The 17,479-nt window shown below is 40.9% G+C and overlaps 2 protein-coding genes and 1 long non-coding RNA gene across 10 annotated transcripts in view; 1 reads left to right on the forward strand and 2 right to left on the reverse strand.

The window, feature by feature from the left end:
* Positions 1-3,108: 3,108 nt before the first annotated feature.
* Neto (Neuropilin and tolloid-like) overlaps positions 3,109-17,479 on the forward strand; it is an 89,237-nt gene continuing 74,866 nt past the window's right edge. Inside the window, exons 1-2 of one of the 6 annotated variants that reach the window (XM_015186126.2) lie at positions 3,109-3,618; positions 12,446-12,584. In XM_015186126.2, the coding sequence (XP_015041612.2) occupies positions 12,544-12,584 (41 nt within the window). In that variant the 5' untranslated portion in view covers positions 3,109-3,618; positions 12,446-12,543. Of the gene's footprint in view, positions 3,619-3,680; positions 4,020-4,058; positions 4,253-12,445; positions 12,585-17,479 lie in introns of those variants that run through there. The other 5 variants (XM_001354697.4, XM_015186124.2, XM_015186125.2 and 2 more) reach the window with 5 other exon arrangements.
* Positions 9,331-11,294, reverse strand: LOC6901348 (uncharacterized). 2 transcript variants are annotated; one of them, XR_001452766.2, is made up of 3 exons: positions 10,830-11,294; positions 10,076-10,788; positions 9,331-10,008 (listed from the first exon to the last, which is right to left on the reverse strand). It is a non-coding gene; the product is annotated as an uncharacterized lncRNA (long non-coding RNA). The 2 variants fall into 2 exon arrangements; XR_001452767.2 differs by having other exon boundaries at positions 10,076-10,767; positions 10,830-11,293.
* On the reverse strand, positions 16,199-17,138 carry LOC117184518 (uncharacterized). 2 transcript variants are annotated; one of them, XM_033382606.1, is made up of 3 exons: positions 17,036-17,138; positions 16,610-16,973; positions 16,199-16,567 (listed from the first exon to the last, which is right to left on the reverse strand). In XM_033382606.1, exons 2-3 carry the CDS (start codon positions 16,874-16,876, stop codon positions 16,262-16,264), a joined length of 573 nt encoding a protein of 190 aa, XP_033238497.1. In that variant the 5' UTR covers positions 16,877-16,973; positions 17,036-17,138; the 3' UTR covers positions 16,199-16,261. The 2 variants fall into 2 exon arrangements, with proteins under 2 accessions (XP_033238497.1, XP_033238496.1); XM_033382605.1 differs by having other exon boundaries at positions 16,199-16,973.

Raw genomic sequence — 17,479 nt, forward strand, 5'->3', positions numbered from 1 at the left:
AAATCTGAGAACATTTTTTTTTTTTGTTTCTTTAACTTTGGGATCTGGATTCAGGCTTGCTATTAGCTTAAGGACTTACTTGAATTCTTTGAGTAATCTCTTAGGGATGATAAGGGGGGAACAATTGATACGGACATAGATAAACATAAGTATTTGTGAGTATTTAGAGGCTACTGAAACAGTTTTGCCGACCCTTATTGGGGGTACTGTTCCGGACATAGTTATGGAGAGACCATATAACAGGCATCTTTATCCACAAATAAATGACGTATACTTTTGGAGAGTCCGTATAGACCGACTGCCACGTGGACATAGCTAAGTATAGGGATACAAAAATGAATATTTACGGCGTGTCCCTAAATACGGATACGGATACGTAAGCGCAGAACTACGGCACGGACAAAGCAGGAAAAAGAAAAGGATGTCCGGATTGAATTTGCATGTACCTTCTGCCCGTATTATATAATTAAGGTCGGGTCTGGTGTGGGGACTATTTCCGAGTCCTTTAATCCTTGGAGACTCCTGATTAATAATTGCAGTGCTGGATTGGCACTTAACAGCAATGATTGCGAATAAATTAGGTAGGGGGGGAACGAAAGTTGGAGACCAGCTTGAAACTTTTCTTGGGCTGCTCGCCGTCCGTTCGTCCTTTGGGTTATACACTCGTTATCGTACACATCCTTGTCATTACGATTATGGCTCGTACATTGCTACTAATCACACTCAGAGGCATTATACACATTAGATTCGAAAGGCAAATAATAAAGCACAAGTCCGCACACACACAGTGGAGGAGCAGGACACCGCTGCAGTGGGAGGAGAACCAAAATTATTTCTTATTGAAGCAAGCAACAGCTGCCAGAGTTCTATCCGTTGTTACTCCGTTGGTTTTGTTGTTTCTGGTTTTGTTGTTGTTCTTGTTGTTCTTGTTGTGGGTGTAGCTTTTTCTTCTTCTTGGCCTTCTACTCATTTGGTTGTAACTATAGCAACCTTTGACCACATTCGTTGCCTTTGCTGCCGCTGCCGTTGTTGCTGTTGTTGCCCTGTGGCCTATGGAAGCGACAAAATAGGACAGAAAAATTGAAGCAAAAGAATGTCTCTTCTCCTGTCAACCCAGCTCTTTTCCTATCCCCTACTGTGGCTGTGGCCTCTCCGTGGCCCAGTATCTCCCATTCAGTGGCCATACAATGATGCTTTTGGTCTGGTCTCAGTTGTCCTGAGTCCCGATGCAAAAACGCAGTCCTGAAGTTTCTTTTATGTGGGTTTTGGCTCGCCAAGGGAACAACACATTTCTTATTTGCGATTGTTCCTTGCAGAATGAGGGAATATGTACTTGTTAGAAAAGGATAATTAGGTGCTATGTATAAGGATTTGATGTGAATGTTTTCAGCATAGCAAATATCTGAATCTATTAAATGTTCGGACAGCTTATAGAATACTCCTTGCATTTTTCAATTCTAAGATTATTTGTAGATTCCCCAAATAGCAAGGTACAAAAACCCTTTGAATATTTACTATTTCGACACTCAAGTGCACATTTTGTAAATAGTTTTGGTTATCAATCGAAATACTTCTTTGATATCTGAATGACTGAATATCTGAGACCTAAATATCGCTTTGAATTTTTCCCACATTTTCGTCTCCGAAAAATATTCATACTTTTTTTTTTTTTTAAATATCTTCCTTATCTCTGCTGCTGTAGTTTCTGGTCTGAAATTGTCTGAATACGAAAGGTAAACAAAGGAAAACCTCCGCCAAAGGGAAAACAGCAACAGGAAAATGCATTCCAAACATATTTCAAAATGTTTTCTTCAGACTGTGATCCCAGAATGTCATTTGACATTCCCACCACCCAAAAAAAAAAAAAAAAAAAAATATTGCAAAGAAAAGAAGGAACAAAAAATACGGATTTTGTTGTCGTTGTCAGTGGGGTTACAACTTCCTTGGGCCAGGAAGACGCCGGAACTGACTACGGAAATGAGTGAGAAAAATCTACAACACACTCAACGCTCGTTCTCTCACTACTGTTCCCTCTCTCTCTCTCTCTGTCTCTCTGTGGGCAGGGTGTATTTATATTAGGTGATGGCCTGGCACATCCTCCACATTCGCGAATAGAACTGGTTTCACTGATAAATTAGCCATTTTTGTCCCAAATATTATCAAATATTCCTTTGAGTTTTGCACATTGATTGTTCCTGCCATACGTCACCTAAAACATCCAATCTGACGAATCTTAAATATAGGCGCGAACATTTTAAAAGGTTTCGACACATACGAGTGTGCAGAATTTTCTCCTGGCTTTTTCCAGTGATGCCTATGTATTATTGCGTTTGTTTTCTGGCATAAGTGATGATGACGAATTAACAACATAATATTACAGTCAGGAAGGTAACCCCTCGGCGTGGGAGTCGAGGGCTCGGATATGCATCTGGTATTGCCCGTGTCATTCCAGAGGTCCTTGCTGTATCTGCCGGACACTGGCTTGTGGGTATGTAATGAGGACGTTTTGCCTGACCATCCAAATGCTTGGTGTTTGGTTAAAGTGTCTCGAGTGGATATAAACAAAAAAAGTCTCTCTTTGGGTACTCTATGATGGTAGAATGGCTTTTTTTGTTGTTGTCCAGCAAACAATACGCTTCAGTCTTTTGTGTAATCTATCAAGGATCCCAATTCGGGAAATAACGTTTTTTTAGAATACATTTATTACATTACGGTAAAGAATCTCAGATAAACACTTTTCTGTTCCTTGACCTCGAAGATTGTTTAGCTAAATATTTATCAATTCGGGTGATTGAAATGATTTGCCTATTAATTTATACGAAATCCGTGTGTCACGTGAGTAAAACCACTCAGGAGCGCTCTCTGGGAATGTCTCACCCTACATTAATACACTCTGAGGCTCGATGGAGTGGTCTCTCTCGGACTAAGGGGAAATTTCGTGTGAGCTAAAAATAGTCGGGAGCAGGCGAAACAATCAGTCGGGTGGCGTTCGTCTCGGCTCGGCTTTTACACTCACTCAGCATTGAGTGGGAGCAGATAGATTCCGAAGCAGCCACTGTGGAGGCGTAGGGGCGTTGGGGCAGGCAGGCACAAGGGCGGAGGAAGGGGCTGTGGCTGTGACTGTGGAAGCAACATCAGCATCAGCAGCAGCAGCAGCATCAACAGCAGCGGTAGCAGTAGCAACAGTCGAGTTACCGACTCGATGCAGCGCGGTGGCACATTCCAGATACCGTTACGCTTAAGCTTTCAGTCTACGTCGAGTTGGCCACGTGCACGGACACGTCGAGTCGATTCGAGCGGTTCGCGTGCCCCAATCACGTTCAAGAAACAACAGAGAAACAGCATAACAAAAACATCGCGTTCGCGGTTCGTTCACAAAATCCAAATAAAACTCTAGTGAAAAGCGCCTCTCAGGATATTACTTTGGATAATTCAAATAAAAGTTATATTTATGGTTAAAATAATTTCGTTTTTGTTGTAATTTTTTGTCTGTGGAAATTCGAAAGTGTGAAAAGTGTACCAATGTGCCGGCTGGGGAGAAATGCGCGCCAAAAATTGATAAATATACTTCGAGAAATGTAATAGCAACATTTCAATGGAATCTGAACAACAGAAAAAGTATACAAAAATATATTTATTCACAAATAGAAAATGTTTTTGAATTTCGATTAAATTGGTTTTGGAAAAACATTAATTTTTTCGTCAAATGTCAATAAAGTAATAAATAAAATATGTGTTCAAACTAATATCTTAATACAGATACAATATCTTTAATAACCAGTTAAAAAGTTTCAAGTTTAAACAAAAATTGTGTGAGTGTGAATATCGTATGTTTTTTGTAGCACAGAAAACCAATATTATTTCAAAACATTAATTAGTTTACACGGAAATATCAAACATTAATTAGTTTACACAGAAATATCAATTTCCAAAGCATAACAGAATGGAGAAACACCCAAAAAGAAAACAAATATGCAATAAATTCAGCTAAATATGGAATAATAATAATAATCTCCAGAGTAAGCAACAACAATATCAAGTTTTAAAGTGGAAAAAAAACGCAACACTTTTTGGAGCAGAATCAAATCTGCATTTAATGAGCTTGAGCCTCGGCCCCAAAATGTAGTTTTAATGAGTTAAAGTTGAGTTTGAATTTGGATTAAAATTTCCCGGAAGAAGCTTCTTTCAGCCAAGCCTTGGGGAAATGGAAAATACGAGGATAGAAAAACAGGCGGGTCCATTGTGTATCTATGTCTGTATTTCATTCTTGTCTTCTTTATAATCACAGCTATTATTTTTCCATATTTTATAGAAAGATGTGTAGTTTTTTACAAATGCCTTAAACTATTTTTGAACATTCGATGGGGTATACACTTCTTATGATGATTATTGGTTTTCCTCATTCCTGCTTCCTCATTTATACAGTAAAAATCGGTTGTTAAACAAATTTCCTGTCTTTTCATCAATTTTATTGCTGAATATTTCTGTTTTTTTTTGATTAATCATAATCATAAATTCTTTATCTTTATGTATTTGAAAACAAGTTGCATTTAGGCAATTTGCACTGTATTTTCTGTGTATCCCATATAGACAAGTTTGGGGCCACTTAGCGAATTGGCAGACATATTTTTAGACCTAGCCCAAATAGTAAAAAACAAGAACAGAATGAACGAGAAAGAAACACATAAAATAGACGACATAGCGAAGCAGCAGAGGATAGAAAAGCCAAAGCGAAGCAAAGCAAAGAAAAGAAGAAAAGAAAAGAATTGAGAGAAAATTCATTAATAAAAGGCGGCAACAAAAACAAGAGCAAAAATTAAACGCCTGCCATCAAGTTTTTCCCCCACCCCAAGCCTGCTTGTCCGACACAGCTGTGATCGAAAAAAAGCACAAAAAAAATAAGGAACAAAATCGGAAAAATGAAAATGAAAATTATTACACATGCGTAATAGGCGCAGTGTTGTTGCTGTTATTGAAAAAGATTTGCCTCTCAGAAAACAACAAATTTTGATAGCGGCAAGTTTGACGAAGGTTTTCCTTCGATTTGCCCCTGGATACCCCAGAACGCATTTAGCGGTTGAGGGTATAGTTCTTTTTCCGATTGACATAAGCTGAAATTCCTTTTCTCTCTTAAAAAATGCCTTTGTGACAGTCTGATAGCAGCCTTGAAACACTCTATAACAAATCGAACCAAACTTCTTTGAAGAACATTCAAGACTATCTAAAGATTCCTACGAATTCTGCTAGGCCTAATCCCCTGAGGGCTGCCATGCCCCATTGCCAGTCAACGAAAGGTAATTTTTTTTCGAATAATGTCCCAAAATACTAGGGAGCAAGCACTGCGCCCACCCCCGGCTCACTAGCTTCGCTCGCTCGCGCCGATATGAGTAGAATATGGGACGACGACGAGCCAAAACTTTTTTGTATATTAGAGAGGTAAAACTCGTATTAATGATGACGATTCTTAGATATTCCGCTTGAGTAGGGGTTGATTGCTAATTATTATTATTATTATTATTGCTAATATTTATTGAGCCCGATATTGATAGCAATTATAGCTTTATCCGTGAATTGTTCTTTAATCCTCAATCCTCCGATTGTTACCCTTGTCTCGGCTCTTCTGTCTAGAATTTTTTTACATATCTGCTTAAAGAGCACTCCGCTAGTCGACTTAGTTTTGACGATTCCCACTAAGTTTTTTTAAGTTTTCTTTATTTTGTCGCCGCCTCAGTGAATTCTCTCGACTTCCACTACTCTCTCTCTCTCTCTCTCTCTCTGTCTCTCTCGTTCCCTTGTACATCTCTTCTCTTCCGTCGGATGCCAAAGTTTTGCATTATGTTCATCTGGTTCGACTTGTCTGTGGCGGCGGGGCTCTCCTCCCAATCCCAATCCGTTGGGCCCCACATATGTGGCCCAAGGCTGTCGAGTATACGCACTTTTTGCGCCATCGTCGATTTCTTATTCATCTTGTTTTCCATTTTCCGCTCTTTTTCTCATTATAATTTTCCTCTTCTTGTGCATGTTTTTCCCTCAAAAAATTTGTGCAAGGCAAACAAAATGTTTGCGGTAAAGTTTTTTCTTCAATTTGGGTTGTTCTTTGACAGCATTTTTGGAAGGGACAACAATTAACCCTTTGCTGACGAAAAATCCAAGAACATGTTGTTTCGGCTTTTATTTATTTTAGTTATTTTATGGCACTTTAATTATGATTTTTTATAATTTATAAGAATTTATAAGGATCAGCCAAGGTTACAGTCAGATATGTAGCTTTAAAACACTCGATTTAAATAAAAATTACTTGTATTCCTTGCAGGAAATGCAAATATCTATTAAAAATCATATTATTCTCTGCAACGATGTATGTATGTGTGTACAAGTGTGCTATTATTATGCGTTTTTGCGTACAATTTTTAATTTGCATAAAGCAGATTCATCATACACACACACATACATATAACCGAATAAACTGGGCTTTTGTTTAAACATTTGTATGCAGTCTTCCCCTTCATTATTTAAGCGTCATTTATTTTTATCTCTCTGAATTGGTGGGGGATTAATTTTATTTCAATTTTTGGTTCCATTTATTTCAATAAAATTAAGCCAAAAGTTTTTTTTTGTGCCGTTAAACCCAAACTTCCTTTAACGATTTTTCCTTTCTGGATTTTCTCTTTTTTTTCTGCTTTTGGTTAGCTTAACTGCCTTCCCCTAGCCAGCGCTACCCCCCTCCTCACCACCCTGGCCGACTGACCCTCTGACTCTTTTGTAGGAAAAGCAACAGGTTCTCTCATTTGTGAGGATTTCTTGTTATTTGTTTGTCGTTTTTGTGCTTTTGTATTCATCCCCGTATATTATTTTCATTTATTTTTGTGTGTTTATTTCTGCCCGAAAGCCCTTTGCATTGTGCTAAATTTTCCAGCACTTTTCCCAGGGAATGTAAAACTAATTGCAGCTGTAGTCAGAGGGGATTACCATTGGGAAAAGCGGAAAGGGTACTGCCACTGCAGTGTTACGCAGTTAACAATATCAACGCAATCGCATATAACTAATCAGAACAGCAAAAAGAGCAAGCAGAAAAAGAAAAAGAAAAAGTTGGCAAAAAGGAGGGGAGGAAGCTCCCAAAAGAGAAAAACGATTTCAATAAATGTCATAAATTCACCCGACAACTTTACAAATAGCAAACTGAGAGTGGCAGGGCAGGGAAAATGGGAGAGGAAAAAGAGGAAATGGCTTCTTTCCATTCCTTATTTTTCTCAGAGCGCTTTTCCATCCAGACCAGACCAGACCCTACCCCTACCCCTACCCCTACCCCACCCTGCTCCTGATTATCGTCCGTGCTTTGCTGTCGGCTTGTAATCGCTTTCATTATGAGCAGCAGCACCACCACCACCACCAAAGAAAAAACTGACCAAAAATAATAAAAAAAAAAATAAGAGAAAAGAAAAGAAAATGCAAAATGGCATGAAAATGGAAAACCAACATTGCCATTTCAACAAAGAAAAAGAAAGAGATCGCTTATGAATGAAAGCGAATGAGAAACTAAAGCTTTCACTTTTTGCCAGCCTTAAGTTCTGTTTTTTATTTGATTTTCGCTTTTTATTTGTTTTATTTACACTCGCAATGATGAGCTTAAATGGTTGCCTTGTAAAGTCTATAGCCGTAGAATATATCCTTAATATATGTAACTTTTATAACCACTTTTCTGCGGTTTAAGTTCACGTTTTTTATTTTTCCTTTTCTTTCCTGTTCTGTTCTGTGCTTCTTTTTTTTTTTTGCGGCAACTGCAGAAATTTGTGCCACAACAAAGCCAAAGATGTAAAGTGGAAATACTCATGTAAATACATGTATATATACAATATATAATATATGTATATGTATGTATATTGTAGTACATCTGCACATTGTTATAGGAGCCGGCTGCTATATGACCTGATTGCGGTTATGCGTTCAAGACTTGGGTAAATGTTTCTGGAAACGAACGAAAAGGGAAACAAGACAAGATAAAAATTAAGACAAATTACTTTTTGATATCCCCCCTTAAATCGTTAAACGTGAGCTTTAAAGAGTATAATTAAGCTATGCAAAAATGAGAGTCATTAAATCGATTTGGCAAAACTAAACAAATGAGATCTGCCAAAGAATGATATCTTTAGCTGCAAATCAGACCACAAAAAAAAGCAATAGAATAGCGATATTATATGTATGCCTAGAGGGGGCTTGACAGGGATTACGGTGCATTTTTGTGGCCAACACACAGGCTTCGATCAATTAAAGTAATTCCCCAAGGCAAACAGGAATTAAATGGGATATATTGTACTCGTAGTGACGGGCAAATGGTGAATACTCGTAGGAATGTGGCATGCCTCTGGGCAAACAAACGGAGTTTGTGTTGTATCTCGATGCATCGCTGCAAATTTGCTAACATTCTGCTCCCATGATTTTATTTAATTTTAAAATTAACATTTTTTCTCTTTATCCTCTTTTTTTTTTTTTTGCTATATGCGATGCGTGCGTATATTTTGCCATTATTTGCCTGCTTTGTGCGACGAAAATTGCAATATTAAATTGTAGATTGCATTGTCATCAGAAAATGCTGAAATTGTCTCGTTGTTTTTTGTGTGTGTTTGTAGCTATTTATTTAGCTTTTGTTGGCCACTTTTGCCTGCATTTTCGGTTGTATGGATTGGGACGGTTCTCGTCGCTAAAATTCCGTGTCTGTTCCTGTTGTGTTGGCCATTGGTGAAATTAGCTGAAATTACAAAACCGCACACGAAAATACAATCTATAAACACGAAATCCATTACTAAAGGTGGACTGATTGACACCGAGGCTACTGCTCTGCTACTCTGCTGCTCTGCTGCTCTGCTAGTCTGCTGCTCTGATGACGTTGACGTCAGCTTCAGCTTCGGCGTCAACCTTCGCAGAAAACTAAAAGAATTTGGTTCAAGTGCCAAATGAAATATTGACTAGGCAACGGGGCAGCGTCGCTGCGATAGCCACACCGAGTGGTTGAGACTTTGAGGCATATGGCGGCGCGTGTGTGACCATTGCCATCCACCAGCGCCGTCTCCTCCTCCATGGGGTCGCCTCTTATCCACCCAGTCAACCCAATCAATCACGCACACTCACACGCCCTTACACCGACGGATACGGCTATCATGTTGTTGTTCTAAAATAATAATAAACATGGAAAATATTTACTCCTTATAGACCGCAGGGTATCCGCGGGGATATGCGAACTGGGAAATACTATGTTCTTGATTTGTTAGAGATCGAAATGACTGATTAACGGAACGGACTCCTTACGATCCAAGAAATTCGAAGTCTTGCCTGTTGTTTTTAAAATTTGCACATATTTTATTGCTATACAGAAGAATTTAGATCGAGCCTTGGGGGGAGCCGCTATCAATTGTTTCAATCGTCCTCAGACCTGGTATCCATCTGTGTTTACCTTAGAGGGTAGCCATCGGTCGACTGCTTGGAAATCCCTGCCCGAGACGCGTGCTTGCGACGCTCGTCGACTCTTGTGGTTGTTGCTGCTGCTGCTGCTTCTGCTGCTTCTGCTGCTTAGTTGTGGTTGTAGTTGTAGCTGCTGCCGACAACTACATAAACAGCTGTCATGGCCCTGCGAGCAATGCAGTCGCTGCTCTGCCGCTCTGCCGCTCTGGTCGTCTGTCGCTCCTGCTGGTCGGTCTCTCTTCTCTAGGAGTATTTCTGCTCTCCTTTCCTCTACCTCTCCCTCTCTCACTCCTCCTACTCTACGGCTTGACGCTGGCTGGCCTCGCCTCGTGGCGTCTGCCTCTTTCTAATAATAAATTGCCGAAGAATTTGTGTTTGCCGTGGGGCTGACTGCAGCAGCAGCAAACATGTCTGCCAGCTTCTTCATCGCCGTCTTCTTGTCTTTCCATACCTGTTACTCCCACAGACGACGGGGTGTACTGTATTCGAGCATCTGTAGCGGACAGCGGACAAAAAACGGCAGCATCCACAGATAATTTGAGTTATGGAGAGCTGTAATTTTCAAAAAAGGTTTAAGATAAAGTTATTTTTTATAGTAGAAGAACGATGAAAGACTTACAGTTTTGTTGCAATTCCATTCATAAAGAAGTATCGACAAAATGAAGCAATAGGTATCCTGTATTCGTAGCCATGTTACGATATTCTACTGTTCTCCTTGCTGGTATTTTATACGATTTTTATTTTCATATATTACATACATATGTATGTATATGTCTTTGCTCTTCATCCCGACCATCTTAAAGGTGCAATAGAATTTTCCACTTTCACTTTTCTTAGCATTTCCTAAGGTTCTGTTCTGTTTTGTTCTGTTGTGCCTCTCTTTATGCTGCACTGCTTATGCGGCCTTTCATCAGCTTCTGTCTGCGTCTCCGTCTCCGTCTACGTCCCCGCCCCGTCCCCGTCTGTCTCTGGCGATAATAAGCTGTAACATGATGTGAATTTCCCAACACGCTGACAATTCTATTCGACTATAAACCTGCATAGACACTCGCACAGGCACAGGGACAGGCACACGCACACATGTGGGAGGGAAGTGTGCCAGTGTTGTCAAGGTTAGGCACAGTGTCTGCCAATATGCACACACACTTGTCGCACACTTATGTTCTGTTGGTTCTTGGAATATCCTTTAATTAGGCAATCATTTTCCATTCAATTTCCTTCGATGCGTAGATGGCTTTCCCGGAATGCCGCACATTTGCAGATAATTTTTGAGCCGCGACTCTTCTGCCCCAGAGTCTTGTTTCTGCCCCACTGAGCAATCATCAGTTGAGACTTATTGAGAATTTTAAATAGTTGTAGTACGGAATAATTACCTTTTAGACCCTGGACACACGTTCCATCAGTTCGTATAGCAGGCAGTCAACGGCCCCTTCTTTGCCAGCGGCGAGGTTCTGCAGCTCCCACGGTGCTCGGCATAGGCCCAGCTTTCTTAGAACTCTGAAATTAAACACTCTCCAATTCTTGAGACGCAGTGCTACGCTGCTAACTGTGGGGTAGCAGTTCAGGTCCACACGCTTGTGGCTCCTCTTGAATATCCGAGCCACCGGCGGCACATTGCAGTAGACATCCCGTCGGGTGCGGTCGTTTAGAGTGATGTCTAGATCCTGCAGCCACTTCTGGAACCTGTGTTGCTCACTCGCGCTCAGTCTTCGAATATGGGTCATGGTTTTTTCTGAGTTTTTGTAATCTTAAATTTTAAAATAAAATGGCGGAAAAATTTTACTGAAATTTGGTTGTTGATTTCGAATAGTCGTCACGTTAAATGAGCCTGGTGCGAAGGATTACTAGATGGACTGAAACTGTTTTGAGATACATATTTGAAAAGGAATGTATAACAAGGATTAACAAGTGCAAATTCAAATCCAAACTCAAATCTACAGTCGATACCATCTGAGAACAAAGCACCATTGTTTAAAGGTTGTTTATAGCAACTACAATAGTTAAAATTTACTTGAATTATGGCGTTTATCCAACGATTCGATATTACTTTCAAAAGATTCATGAGAGTGCAATTCCTTTGGCTTTTTGTGACGAGGCGACAAAAGTTTGCTTCCTTTCTTCTTCAGCTGATATTCTTGGTCTTGCGTTTAATTGAATTCGGAAAATATGTGAACCAAATGCAAAAAAAAGAGAGGAAATAAAATTTCAAATACTCATTCCCCAAATTGTGGGCATTTTCGTTGCTGTTGCCACAACAGCGAAGGGGAAATGGGAAAAATGAACTGAGCGCCGAAAACTTTTTCCGTTGAACGTTTTTCAATTGCTCCGAAAACTACTTTACTTGCGCCCAACTTTCACTTGCAAATGGAGGCAAACTTTCGACGGTAACTGTATGAAGGCGAGTGTGGGTGTGGGTATGGGTGTGGGTGTGTCGGTGCCTGTATGTCGGTCTGTCTGCGCCATTTTCCAGTGTGAGATATTAATTAATAATTGAAATAGCTGGGCTCGTTATAAAGTGCGGCACTTTCGGCCTGAATACCCCCATAGCACAGCCACATCCACATCCACAGCCCCGCCAAACTAAACTCCGTTTTCCGCCTCACTCTCAACTACCCCCATGGGCATGTGTACGTGTATGTGCGTGCACTTTCAAGTTTAATTTAAAGTTTAGCTGTAATTTTGTGCATTTTTCGTTGCGAGCGCAATTAAAAATTCAACGCGCAATCTGCAAAATGAACCCAAAAACACCAGCAGTGAAAACGGGGAAAACCCGCAATGAAAACTAAAGGAAGACTAACTTCAGGGCCTCAAGGATTTCCTTCCTTGTATTGAAGACTCTGGCACGGCCTCTGGGGCTGCATCCAAGGGCAAGAATTCTGAACTTGGAATTTTGTGGATCTTCTTCGCTCTTTAGTTATTCATTTTTATAATTGATCTTGATTCCTACTGATCAAATAATTTATGAAAAATCTCTTATACTCTTTTGCAGAATAATCCGTTGACTCAATGCGAATTCAAGCTGGAAAATCATAGAAATTCAATAGAAAGAAACAAAATAAATTAACCATTCGATCAACAACATGGCGTATGATTAGCATACGCACTTTTTGTTTGCCGGGATTCCTGTGGTAAGTGTAAAATATAATTATTAATGAATACCACAAACTATCCACAAAACTCAGCAAAAACTGGCACCCAAGCGACAAAAACTTGAATATCGACCGCAGCTGGGGTCTGGTATCGATGGCCAATTGTAAATGCGACTTTTAACGTCCCATAAATTAAACGACAACAAACAAATTGCCCTTGTTAGCTTTACACACACACCGTTTTTTGTTTTGCAGATAAATTCACAAAAAAAACGCAACTACGCAAAAAAAAATACAGGAGTATTAGCCCTAACGTTCTAACTGCTCCTAATCATGGCTATTAGCAGCTGATTGTTGCACTTTTATTTTCGGAATTAATAAAAACAATATTATTGAGTAGTTTGGTAAATTAAACAACCATTTAGTTAGATTTAAGCCTCAAGATAATGGGAGCTTGTTACTTTGAGAAGTGTGTATGCTCCATGAGTACATATATCTAGTATGGATGGAGAATGTCAATAGATCGATCAGAGAAAAAGCACTGAAACGTGCACGTGGCTGCGAATTGTCTAGAGTGAATGGGAACTTGGAAAATATCATCTATTCGCTGCTAGAGAATGAACTCCAAAATTGAACTTATCAGCGAAATATCACGAAATATCGCTTCTAGCATACCGTCACACGACCTCCTAGTTCATTTGTTTAACTTAATGGTTAACCAAAGTATGCCCAAGACAACAAGTGGCACTCAAAAAACATTAAGATGCTGCAATACTTAAGATTTTACGATGAAACCCTTAACGACTTTAACGTCCAATCTGATTTTGCTTTGATTTTTGTTTTTATTATTGTTTGATATTTGGCCAAATGTGCAAATACGATTCATTCGCCACTTTGTGCTCCATAGAAAAATGGATATGTGTACGAACATATGAATGAATGGAGGCGGCTCGGCAAGTCCTTGCAAAAGGCTGAACGGAACGGAACCAAACCACCATTTTGCATTTAAAGTTTTGTGTATTTTATTGCGTTGGTCCGTTTTGCTGGTAATGGAATGGGGTATCGGTATCCTTAGCCGCGGTCCTCCATGTTGTTTCAATTTCTCTCTTTCTTTGTACCCTCGTTACTCGTGCAGTGAAAGGGTATACTAGATTAGTCTGCAGGCAAGAGGGATGCGCTTTCGATCTCAGAAACTACGTACTGTACTACACTTTTCTGCAAGCCGAGGACAAATGGATCCTTGTGAATTACTTGAGGGATGTATAAGTTCTGTGACTCATGTGCTGCTAGTTAGTGTTATGCACGTTTTGACAGGAGTAGCGGGTATCCCATAGTCGGAAAACTTGACTTAACGTTCTTGCTGATAGTTTGTTGGTTGTTTTTTATTTTTGGTGGTCCAATGCCCAACTGAAATATGATAAAAGTCTGAAGCGACGCAGAGCAGTGCGATGCTCCACTCTGCTCCGTTCTGCGGCGCTTTACGTTTTGATTTGTGTTGGTGACCCAAAAAAAAGAAGTAACAAGGAAAACCAACAAAAAAGGCATGCAAAATGCCGCAAACAAGCGAGGTGAAGCGCAACGACAGCGATGGAAAAGGCAACACGCTAAAAATCGACAGAAAAGTGAAGGGTGTGGAGGAACATAATAAAGCACAATCGGATGCGCGATAATGCCTGCTGCAGCCACCCAATGCCCCTTAAGTAGCTGCCACAGCAGCAATAGACAGAAAGTTGGATAAGACAACTTAAATAATATCCATCGTACATAAAAGTCATATTAAGCCGATTTTATATGCATACAATTCTTTGCAGTTGAATTCAAACAGTATGTGCTTCAAAAAGACATCAAACGCAGTTCAAAGGTACATCAATCCAAGCAAAGAGCACACTTGAAACGTGCATCACCACATGAATAACCATTTGGCACCACTTCCCCTGGTTGATTTAGTAACTTTCAGAGATTTCAGATTGGCCTACCCCACAGCGGAATATCATGGATGCTTATCGACAAATAAATTCTTTGCCTTGTCAAATACAACTACCGACTGCCTCCTCCCGTTCTCGAGTTCCTGAACAGGGGTTCGCGGGTCATAATAAATAGCCTGACGTAGTAATGCCACAGACACTAACTCACAACTGTCGCACTGTTGTTGAGTTCGAGTTCTCGACCGAAAAGTTGACGCCTATAAAAGGGATATAGATGTGCACCAAACTGTGGCACACTCTGGTGGCCCCCACTGCTGGCACCCTCGTCGAGAGTGTTGACAAATTTATGAGCTTGTTTTGCTTTTTCGCAATTTTTGTTTGGCTGATTGAAAGTTTTCCTTATTTTACTGTCGGGTAAATTGATGACCATTCAAGGGAGAGTGAGACCCACCAGGGGTCGGCTAGACAGCTTAATCGATTTGGTTCTATGTACACGTGCACATATACATATATTTATATTATTATTAGTTTTATTGATTCGCATAACTAAATGAAAGCTTCTGAAATGTTTTCTGCTGCTGCATCTCCATACACAAGAGAGTGTCCCCATCCCGAAGGGATGACTCGAGTTATCCACCGATCACCCGATCCAGGAAATTATGTGGTGTCCTGGGCTCCTTTAAATTTAGAACGCGCTGCATCTAATATACTATGTTCTGTATGATACATAGAACCTGACGGAACCTCAGGGAACATCAAGATATTTAGTTTCGTTTCGTTTATAGGCGCTGCATAAATTAATTTACTTAAAAACACGGCCCGAGTCGCGCTGCAACGCCTCCGACTCCGTTGTGCGTCCTCTGTAATCGATGATAAACTTCATTTTAAAAACGTAGTCCATGTCATGAATGCATTATAATATGTCATATGTCCAAAGGACTAGCGCCCGCTTCTCTTTGGTAACAGGTTGAATGTACAGTTGCAAGTACTTTGGAAGTTACTTTGGATCTGTAGACGTATTGTCATTTTATACGGCAGCCTAAGCAAGAAGTCGATCTTCAAAGACTTCCCGGCTAAAGAGCATATAAGTCCAATAATGAAATTATACAGAACGCCTGCATATCTATGACTCAGAGACTTTTGACAGGTTTAATAACAAAGTAACTACTGATCCACGGGTGTGGTTGGCCCCAGTGACTGGGCGTGAGCTATTCCTTTCTATTGAAGACACACTATTCCTTATGGCTATGAAAAATTAGTTTATTGCTTTCAAAATATATGAACATAGATATTACTTTAGTTTCATTGATACCTAATCGAATACATTGCAGGTCTATTGAAATATTATGGTTGGACTTGTAAAAATTTAGAATACACATATGTAGATAGCTTACGCGCGATAGAAGGGTTGATTGCGGATAATTTTAATTTTCATTTCCATTTCAATTCAATCTGGAATATATGAATTCTTAATTGCGCATAGCCAGGCAATTGGTAACCTCGCTGCTTTGACGACAAGTTTTCAGCGCACGATCGAACCACTGTCCTTGAGGACAGTTCTGGCGCCTTGATCTCTGCCCTTCGCACACGTAGTAGTGGCGACAATGGCGTCTGTCGGCCAGATAGGTACCTTCGTCCTTGCCGCGACAGTCACGCCGGGAGATCAGAATCTGAACAAGAGCCACGTTCCCGGTATTTTCGTTGTTGTCGGTGTTGGTATTTTCTTTGTTGCCAGTGTTGGTATTTGAGTTTTTGCCAGTATTAGTATTTGCGTTGTTGCCGGCGTTGCCTTTATCGTGTGAGGCGGGGGCCTTCGCTGGGGCTGGTGTGGGGCACGGAGTGGTGGTTGGTTCCGTACATGGAGTCGGTGTTGTTGTACATGGTGGCCTTGTTGTTGTACATGGGGGTCTTGGTGTAGTACAGGGTGGTGGTGTTGTTGTACATGGGGGCCTTGGTGTAGTACAGGGTGGCCTTGTTGTTGTACATGGGGGTCTTGGTGTAGTACAGGGTGGCCTTGTTGTTGTACATGGGGGCCTTGGTGTAGTACAGGGTGGCCTTGTTGTTGTGCATGGCGGCCTTGGTGTGGTGCAGGGTGGCCTTGTTGTTGTACATGGGGGCCTTGGTGTAGTACAGGGTGGCCTTGTTGTTGTACATGGAGGCCTTGGTGTAGTACAGGGTGCTGGTGTTGTTGTACATGGAGGCCTTGGTGTAGTACAGGGTGGCCTTGTTGTTGTGCATGGGGGTTTTGGTGTGGTGCAGGGTGGCCTTGTTGTTGTACATGGGGGCCTTGGTGTAGTACAGGGTGGCCTTGTTGTTGTACATGGGGGTCTTGGTGTAGTACAGGGTGGTGGTGTTGTTGTACAAGGAGGCCTTGGTGTAGTACAGGGTGGCGTTGTTGTTGTGCATGGGGGACTTGGTGGCTCGTCGCTAGGAGGAGGGTGAGCACCCACCGATTCCGCGCTGACACACAACGCAATCAAAACTCCAATCAGCAGCAAGTTGACTGGATGAAAGAGGAATACCATCAGAGTCGATTATTAGCGGGTGCTTCCGGGAGCTACTCACAAACTCTCATTTTAGAACTTTTTCCGTGTTAATGGTTTCCCTATTGAAGTTTCTTCTTCTCCGCCGAGTGATAATGGTTGGACTGCATTGGCAACGCCCTCTGGTGGGTCTTATATACCAGTTTCCTCAAGCTTTGATCTTATCGCTGACCGGAGGCACTTGAACGGTGTCAAGTGGTACATGGTATATGGTCCACGATCTGCCGGGTACAATCAACAAATTAAGCGAAATACTTGCAGTTCAGATATGTAAGGATTCGTTGGACTACACAAGCAGCAGCGAAAGATAAAGAATATTCGAAGTGAATTGTTTTCCTCACTGCGTAGATACCACAGCGCCACAAAAAAAAAGTGTCGTACGCGCCTTTCCAGAGCATCATATCCCTATGTATTTTGAGGACCTCAACACGAATCCGAGGTAAGATTTGCTCCATCACGTCATGTT

This window comes from Drosophila pseudoobscura, chromosome X (genome assembly GCF_009870125.1).
Source record: "Drosophila pseudoobscura strain MV-25-SWS-2005 chromosome X, UCI_Dpse_MV25, whole genome shotgun sequence".
Taxonomy (NCBI): domain Eukaryota; kingdom Metazoa; phylum Arthropoda; class Insecta; order Diptera; family Drosophilidae; genus Drosophila; species Drosophila pseudoobscura.